The sequence below is a fragment of the Limulus polyphemus genome, unplaced genomic scaffold (genome assembly GCF_000517525.1).
Source record: "Limulus polyphemus unplaced genomic scaffold, Limulus_polyphemus-2.1.2 Scaffold3548, whole genome shotgun sequence".
In the NCBI taxonomy this organism is placed as follows: Eukaryota; Metazoa; Arthropoda; class Merostomata; order Xiphosura; family Limulidae; genus Limulus; species Limulus polyphemus.
Window position 1 is genome coordinate 86921 of NW_013669158.1, and position 9837 is coordinate 96757.

Below are 9837 nucleotides of genomic sequence, written 5' to 3' on the forward strand. Positions count from 1 at the left end.
TGTGTGTGTGTGTGTGTGTGTATATATATATATATATATATATATATATATATATAAAAAATATAGTTTCATATCCTCCATGCCAAAGGCTTAGCAACCTATGTCAAGCAGCAACTGAGTACAAAGGTCATAACTAGAAGAGATAATTGTTTGCTTTACTACTTTATTTACTGTTCTATGTTTTAAGAAAAATAAGTTTAAGAATTTATTTCAAAATAGCAATAATCTATATACATATATAATGTATAATAATTGAAGTGTGACTGTCTACTAAAATACAGCTAAGACAAGATATTTTGTACATACCAAAGGTCAATTTTATGTTATTGGATACGATAACATGAATGCACGTGTGCCTCGTCATTGTAATTTCTGTATTATTAGCCAGGCATGGCTGAAAGGTAAATATAATGTATAATAATAAATATATATGAATGTACAATGTTATGAGATTTAAGATATTTAGTCTAAACATTTATGTTTTCATGTTATAATTTGTGTTCATTCTAGAATGAAAGCGGCATAATTTATATTTATTTCCTAATTTTTTATGGTTACGAGATCGGTCAAATCTACCGAACCCGTACAGAGGTTTATTACTGAAAATAACAGATAAAATATAAAGTTTTTTCTTAAGAAACGTTTGATAACTATCTGGACATTTATAAAGATTTTGCATGTGAAATTTGAAAATTTTCTGATGCATAAAAGTATTTTTAATCTTAAAATGTAAGTTACTTTGCATGTTAGGTAGACAACATGTGAAAAGAAAAAAAGTATGAGAAAACATTGCTTTACAAACCTTAAGACTTAATAAAAAAAATTGATATTTTGGTTATGAAAGCATTGTAATATTTAATGATAATGTGCCAAATTTCGTTAACATTCGCTTACTAATTTCAAAGTTATAGTTTGAAAACTACAACAAGCACAAAATGTTTGAGGTTGGTTTCAGGGACCGAGCCCATGCTGAAAGAGTTAACATCCAGGTCCTCATCTTGTACAAGGTGGAGGTTATACTGCACCATAATAAGATTATCAGTTGAGTCCATTGTGAGATGCTTTTTTTGTTGTTGTTACTGAGAGGCTTTGAGTTATATTCACAAGCAGTTTTAGTTGGTGGAAAACTTAACACAGTTGTATCAATGTTAGATAAGTTTTAACCCTCCATTAGTCCCCTATATCAAATGCGTAGTGATACTGACTTACATTGAATTTGGATGTTTCCATTGATTTGTATCCTCATCTATGTTCAGTCTGATGACTTAAAACAAGTTGAGGACATACCTATCTACCTTCATTATCCTGTCTCAAAATGTTGCCATGCTACTAGATAGAAAGAATGAAAGCAAACATGCCATCATCTAGAAATTGTCATCATCAGGAACTGTTTTTCAGCTGCAGATAGGGGTGATTGCCACATATTGTCTTCATAGTGCTGCCTCGTTTTCTTCCACAGAAGAACATCTTCAGGCATCATTGATTTGCTTTATTCAGACTTTATCAGAGCATGTGAGATTGCTTGCAACAGGTCCAGCACCCCATTTATTTCACCCAGATTTGGGTGGGAATTGAAGACATTTAATTTCCTAATTGCACTGACAGGGTATTTAGTAATTGATCTCCAGTGAGTCTCTATGGGTTAAAGAAATCCAGTCTCCTTTCCACATTTCAATTTGAATACATTTGAGTAATTATAGTGCCATGTTTCTCTAAGTAGAACTTCATAATCTGCTTGATTGTTTCTATAAGCTTACTTGCTGTTCTGAAATACCTATAGCAAGCAGGTTCAAGGCATGATGAGGTGATGATATTTCTCATTAAGCAGTACCCATGCAATTCACATATTACATGTGTTCTCTGGCTCCACAGTATTTATGGTATCATAACTGACTTGCTAAAGTAAGATTCAGGTGATCTTGGGAAAAAAAAGTGGTGTAAGGGCAAAAAACATCAAGTTGATTAAAGGGTTTCCCTCCCCATTGTCAATCCCTCTGATACAATTGGCAATGAACCTGCTTGTTTTTTCTTTAGAAACACTTTTCATGAACTTGCACTCCTTATCCAAGCAGGAGTAAAAAGTATTGTTATACAGTGTTATTATATTATGTTTATTTTATACAACAGTGGAAAAATTTAGTGATAAGAGTAAAACATTTAAGATCAGTATTAGTTTATATGAGAAAACTGGAGAACGTGAATATAGAAAATAGTTTAATTTAAAAATTTCCATTAATTTTATTAGGCAGTAACAGATAAACCATGATGTGTGTTATTAAGCAGGCCATCAAATATACACCAATATTCCAAACTTAATTCTCGATCAGTAGACGCAGAAGATACTGTTAAGCAAAACTAAATTGATCATCATTTTGAAAACACTAAAATAGATTAATGGAGATTTGAGGAATTCATATTACCTTTAGGAAGAGAGAAGGTTCCAAATTTGGAGTTAGTCAAAATAAAATTTTAAATACCAAGGTGAAAAATGTCAAGGTTCAACTTTCAGTGTTTTTCAGCTACATGTTGTGTTTATATTATTGTTTTAGTGCTTGCAGATGTTTAGTAATTGTTTCCCTGAACAGTGTTTTTCAGCTATATCTTGTGTTTATAATATTGTTTTAGTGCTTGCAGTTGTTTAGTACTACATACAGAAGTATTTGTAGGTACTGTTTTATTAGTTTCAAGAATGTATATTTACCTGTAATTCATTGTTAAAGCACATTTTTCCTTAAACATTTTTTATATTCTTATCGTCTCCAGTTAAAGCTCACTAAACACAACCATCTCAAATTGTGGTTTTGCTGTAATGGGAAAGCATAATGAAGTTGAAAAATGTTTTTCTGCATTAGCAAGTACAGAGTAGACTTGTGCTTTTTCAGCTGCTCTTTTGGAATTTCATTCTATTTTAATCACTTGTCAGAATTGTATGTTAGTGTTCTTTGCATTCAAATAATGTTTTTCTGCATTAGCAAGTACAGAGTAGACTTGTGCTTTTTCAGCTGCTCTTTTGGAATTTCATTCTATTTTAACCACTTGTCAGAATTTTATGTTTATGTTCTCTGCATTCAAATAATGTTTTTCTGCATTAGCAAGTACAGAGTAGACTTGTGCTTTTTCAGCTGCTCTTTTGGAATTTCATTCTATTTTAATCGCTTGTCAGAATTTTATGTTTATGTTCTCTGCATTCAAATAAATGTTGTTGTTTTTATAATGTTTGATACTGAAGTAATTATTAATAAGGTGTTTTGAGTGAAAGTAAAAAAGCATTTATAATGTCACCAGTACTGTATCTGCTTTATCAAGTACCAACAAAGCCATTCACCCTAACACAGGTCTCTTCAGGCCAGCTGGGTGACAACAGGCATAGTTGTGGTTGAGATGCTTTTTTTTTTTTTTTAAATTGAATGACAACAACTGTTATAGTATGGACTGGATTAATTTGATAGAGTGCAATTTTTTATAATTTTTCTTTATGCTACAGCACACAAGAATTAGGATTACTTGGCACTTGTGTATTTATTTGAACACCATTATAAGTACACTCTACATCCACTTGGACACATTTTCTGTTTACCGTTATAAGTGTAACTGTATGGTTGAGAGACGACTAAACGTAACCTGTAATTTCATGTTTTATTTATCTGTTGTGTTATCAGAACTCCTTTAAAATCCAGTATGTGTACATAGTTTAGTAATTTTAAGGTACCCGTTTGAGTACAAATACTTGAGCATTTTCTTTGAAAGACATGCTAATCTTTTTTTTTTATTTCTAGTGATATATCTGGTAGTCTTTTACAGCCTTGTTAGTATAGAATTCAAAGTTTAATCAATGTTTATTGAAACTTGACAGTGTTTAACATTATTAGCTGTTGACATAAGTTACAATGAAGTAATCTGTATTGTATGATAAATAGAAATATAACAAGAATAAATGTTTCAGTAGTGTTCCATCATTTTATAGTGAGACTAATATGTCAGAAAGATTTGACCTGTCTTTTGAAGTGTTATGGAGTATCATTATATACGTCTTGTGAATTTGTGCAGTGTTAATAGATAAGGAACAGAATGAGGGAACATTAATAACAGTTTACAAGAAAGTTTCAGAGTATCTAACAAACTAAATATAGTTGTGATATTCACACTTTAGTTAAGGGTCATTAAACACTACGTTGAGTTTTGGTTTATGTCAAAAAACAACCAAAAAACTACTTATTATTGTACTTAAAGATTCTAAGCTGACAAAAAAAAAATCAAAGGCAAGAGATTATTACTAGACAAATTTCACCAAAAAAATTATAAAGCTGGATAATTAACACAATCAATATAATCGATGACGTTGATTAGTGTCACAGACTATCTGTTAATTACAATTGAAATCAATATTTCTGGTTATTACTGTTTTGGATTTTCAACTATTCCAGTAAGTTAAATATTTCACTTATCATTATGTTCATTTAGGTTTATTTAGCTTAATCACAGTTCACAACTAAGTGTTGAATTGATACTTATTTTTTGACTCTCTTCACATTAGAATATTGTTTTGTACCAAATGATTAATTTTATAACCATAGTAATCTTATTTTCCTATACCTCTAATAAATGAGTGACCCATGATGTTTATTGTCTCTCTGTATAGTGAAGACCTAACTAAGCTATTCACATGCTTGATCATCTCGAGGTAGTTGTATTGGTATAAAATTGTAAAGTTGATTCCCAAACCTAAGCTTACATAACTTGTGTTAACCTGTATCTTATATTAATCTCACTAGTTAGTGTTATGTTTATCTTCATCAACGAAAGTTTAGTAGTTTCATTAAAAGTATTCATTACAATTTGCAGGGAGAATTCTACAGAATGGTGTAATCTTATTTACAGCATGTTACATGTTGCATATATGATACATTTTAATGTACAATAGTTCAGGATAAAAAAAAAAAGCTAGAAATAGAGAGATTTGTTGAATGTAATTGATTAATGAGCATGATGATCAATTTGTTAGCAAAATTCAATAATTATTTAGCTCTGTGGATTTGTGTATTCTATTGCATTTGATATTGTCATTATAAGTAACAAGTTGTTCTCAGTTTGTTATTAAAAAAAAGGTTTGTGTGTGTACTTCCATCCATGTAAGTCACAATTTTACTATCGTGATATTTCCACTGTAACTTTTTGAATCCAAACCATTTGTTTCTCTGTAGAAAAAGGACTGGACCATGTAGCTGAAACTGTTTTATCTTACTTGGATGCCGAGTCTCTCTGTTCAGCTGAACTAGTCTGCAAAGAGTGGTCCAGGGTGATTTCTGAAGGAATGCTATGGAAAAAACTGATAGAAAGGAAAGTTCGAACAGATCCACTATGGAAAGGGCTTGCAGAAAGAAGGGGATGGTATTTTAATTTTTTTTTTTCTTCATGATTTTAATATTCATATGCTATTGAAAAAGTACACAAGTTTAATATTAGTATTATTTTTTTTTTATTGATTAATTGAGAATGTCAGTTAAGTTTTAGTACATCATTGGTCATCTTTTATTGGTTAACAGTGGAAGTCACTAAAGTTATTAAATTCTTCAGTAGTTTTTATGGTTAACATCGTACCATAATTGCTATAGTTTGTTATTGATCCAAGTACTGTGTACAGTTTCATGTTGTTGCCTCTCACAACACACTATTAATGTAAGAAATATGATCTTTTTGACATTTTTATCCAAGTTTCGTAACAGTTTTATTCTTTCTTTTTTTATGTCAATCGTAGATGTTTATTTTTGATGAAATATTTAACAGTTCAGTGTTTACCAACTCGAAATATTGACCTGCAAAGCATGATTGTATAACAGTAGTCTTTAATAAAAATTCAGTTTCCAACTTAATATAAGTGTACCAATAAAAAAAAAATAAATAAAAATTAATGCATGGTCTGACAGTGTTCTTTTAAATAAATTCAGTATCTGCGAATAACATGTTTATCATTAATAAATTGACTCGTTTTATTATCTAGGATCAAGTACCTATTTAAACCCCCACCAGGAGAGCAACACCCAGATCACATGTTCTATAGGAGATTGTATCCAAGATTTATTCAAGATATTGAGGTAGTGTCAATTGCTAATGTGGCATGAAATTGTATTGCATTTAGATTACGGTAGGGATCAGAGAGGTCCTGAAGTACGTGCACTTCGTTTGTTCATGAGTTAAAGCTACACAAAGCAATATCATTGATATTTACATATCAGGAAGACCAAAACACAGATTTCCTCTAAAAGCTTTTGATCTAGAAAACAAAAATCTACCTGACCTATATTTACTGAATACTAAAAACATACCTGTTCTGGAGAGCCAAGTGAAAGTTTGCTAGCTTGAGAAATTAATTAGCCAATTTAAACTTTCATTAAAGTATATTTCTGTAATGGTTATTGTGAAAACATAAAACTGTCTTGTGTAACACTACTGAAATACTTAAATGATAAAGCTTAGTTAGCAGCATGATTGAAATTAATATTTAGTTATTCATTATAATAGATTATACCAGTCTTGTGGACAGAAAAGCTGGGCTCGAAACAAAGCATGGTGAAACCTTTATCATAACACAAGGGCCATGTTCATAACGTGATTCAAAATTGGTACTGCATTGAACAAAATGTTGTTTTTAGTTAAACCTTTGATGACAAATATAGTGAAGTAATTTTGAAGTGATACTGCATTCAATACTATAGTTATTTCACACTTATTGTGCATAGTAGAAAGGTATGAGAATGGGTAAATTGTATTTTTTTTTCACCCATTATAATAAATCAACAAGATATAAATATTCATTATGGATTAAGTTAACTGTGAAGGCTTTGTTTAAAAATGAGTCGGTACAATTGAAGTTATTGGGAAATTTTATGATTTATAGGTTAAATCACTGAGAGAAAAATACAAAAATGACTATCCTACATTATTTCAGTATTTCCAGTTAAGTCTTTACAGGGGTTTTTGTTTAGAAAATATAATGTTTGTTACATTTATAAAGAGGATCCAAAATTCTTATTTTAAAATGCACAGAAAAGTTTCTAAGAGGGTCACTATTTTTTGACTGAGAAATCTTGTCCATAAATACTGATTTATGCCCGTCTGCTTTCTTCGCATCTCGGGACAAACAATTTCAGGTGTAACTTCAATTTTGTGTACTTTATACTCAAGAAGAAACATCCAATAATTATTGAACAATGATTGGATAACAGTCACTCCCACTAATTGCATTTATTTCCAGCTGTAGAATGGATGGTATAATATTGAACCCCTCACTGTTCTTTTTAGGTTTCTAATTGGTCAGAATTGGGATTCTTATTTACAAAAAAAAGTATCACATCTTATATTGGAAACTTCTAGGAATAATGTTGAATATGATGTTAATAAGAACAATCTTTGGACCCTAGTGAAATATAAAAAAACTAAACCCCACTTATTGTTAGGTGGCAATGCAAAAAAAATCTGCATATGTGTACATACACTGCTGTTCTTTTGAGGTAAATTGTAAAGGTGTGGAACTTAGTATCTTTACCTTTATCTAATTAGCACTTTACAAGTTCTATTGCGTTGATTTGTATCCACGTTCCATATCAAGCAGTGAACATAATGTATTCACTCATGTTCATTATTTTCACATGCAAAAACAGTTAACTGATGGTGCTGTTTATACAAGTATTGATGTTTGTGTACATTAGACATTAAAAGTAATGGAAGATAATGAAGTGACATAACTAATCCCATATGGCCATCATTTACTTGAAGTATGCGACTCTAATAATTACACTATCACATGTTAAAAGTCAGTCTATAGAAATCTTAAAAGTCCAGGAATGATTCATCTAGCTTGTTGCAAGAAAATAATACAGCTGTTGTTTGTACTTTTATGGTATTAATTAGTAGAGAATTATTTGGGGGTATAGAAACAACACACAATTAATATCGGTGCATTAAGTTTCTTGCTAATGTTGTTGTTGTTATAGAGCATTGAAAACAACTGGCGATGTGGTCGACACAACTTGCAAAGGATCAATTGTCGTAGTGAAAATAGCAAAGGAGTGTACTGCTTACAGTATGATGACCAGAAGATTGTTAGTGGACTACGAGATAATACAATCAAAATCTGGGATCGAACCTCCCTCCACTGTCTAAAAGTGAGTGTTGTTGTTTTGTTTCTTTTTTTAAAGCTTAATTATTTAATATTTCTCTCCATTTTTTTAAAAATCACCATTATTTTGAATGTTAAATAATACAGAATCTTGTGGGGGGAAAGAAAGTACAGTTATTTTAATAAGATGTCTATCAATATTAAATTTTCTATTACTTAGGTTTTTAATACATTTTAAGACCAGTATTTTAAAAAGCCACAAGATTTGTACTTTTGTTATTTCTATTTATAGTGTATTTACATGAATTACCATATGTAATAATTACAGGTGAATAATTTTGTATAGGTTCTGACAGGCCATACAGGATCAGTCTTATGTCTTCAATATGACGATAAAGTTATAATTAGTGGGTCAAGTGATGCCACTGTCAGGTAGGTATCTTTTAATCTTGTTGTAATGAACTTAACACTGACTTATTGTATCCTTTTAATATATGCAACCTGAAAGGTTAACCATAACCTTAAATGTATGTGTAATACTATCAGTTAATCATCTGTGATGTACAATGTTCATGCATTTTTACAGATGGGAGTTGACAGAAATGGGCATCTGCAGGGAGGGGCAAACCCCCTCCCCCTTTCCTGGAAGATGAGAAACAATTCTTTCTTTATTCATTCAGCAAATATAAATAAATGTTTTATTCACTTCACAATTTTACACACAAACTGGAAACATTTCTGCAGATGCCCATGTTTGATACTTGAATTTTATTTATTTTCTGTAAAATTAACTAGACGGTTGGATATTCAATAACTGATAAAGAATGGACACTTGTGATACAAATCTAGTTACCTTCAACCTTTTTTTTGTCCATTGACGGTGAAAGTTGTTGTGGTAAACAGACTTTTTGATACAAATCTTGGGCTTGTCAGCTAAACCTGTAGCAAAATACTTATCTTTATTATTTCATCCACTTTTGTATGGAGAATATGGATTTTTCTTACTGTAGTTAGGAGAATGTATAAAGTATTTGTGTGGAATTTGACATACTGATATATGTAGAAGTAATTCAAATGTAATTCTTTGAAAAATTATAAAAAAAACTGCATGTGGTTCTTGATTAATATATTTTCAGGGTTTGGGACTTGAAAACAGCCGAGATGGTTAATACATTAATCCACCATTGTGAAGCTGTTCTACATTTAAGGTTCAACAATGGTATGATGGTTACCTGTTCCAAGGTTAGTGGTTCCTTTGGGATAAAGAGAAAAGATGTAGGACTTAAGCTCAATCGTTCTGTTTTTTAATTAAACTGATTTAAACAACTATTTATGTTGGCCGTTCATTAACATTTTATTGTGATAGCTGTCATGGTTATGATCACCTTAGGCTAACTGTTAATGAGTAATTTCTTTATTTAATAACTAGTCATTAATTACTAACTAGTTTTAACCTGTTTCAGCTGCTATTTTCAGTGAAGTCCTGAGAAGGACTATTTCTGTGTTGGTAGTTGTTGGGATTTTATCCTGGGTCTCATTGATGGAAGTCTAGTGCATTAGTCTCCCCCTCCAAATATGTTAGTAATTAATATTTAACTATTAAAGAAAGTTACTACTTAATAATTTGACTTAGATGATCGTATAGACTGCTATCGATGACAACAAATGATAATTGATTGCCACAATCTTACCTTAAGTATTTTATTGTGATTCAAATTCGG

At 30.8% G+C, this 9837-nt stretch overlaps 1 protein-coding gene across 2 annotated transcripts in view; it reads left to right on the forward strand.

The window, feature by feature from the left end:
- The window catches only part of LOC106469564 (F-box/WD repeat-containing protein 1A-like), a 46497-nt gene that overhangs the window by 19725 nt on the left and 16935 nt on the right, over positions 1-9837 (forward strand). For both annotated transcript variants that reach the window (XM_022398116.1, XM_013930065.2), the window contains exons 3-7: positions 5202-5388; positions 5999-6092; positions 7992-8162; positions 8463-8548; positions 9253-9358. In XM_022398116.1, the coding sequence (XP_022253824.1) occupies positions 5202-5388; positions 5999-6092; positions 7992-8162; positions 8463-8548; positions 9253-9358 (644 nt within the window). The remainder of the gene's footprint in view (positions 1-5201; positions 5389-5998; positions 6093-7991; positions 8163-8462; positions 8549-9252; positions 9359-9837) is intronic.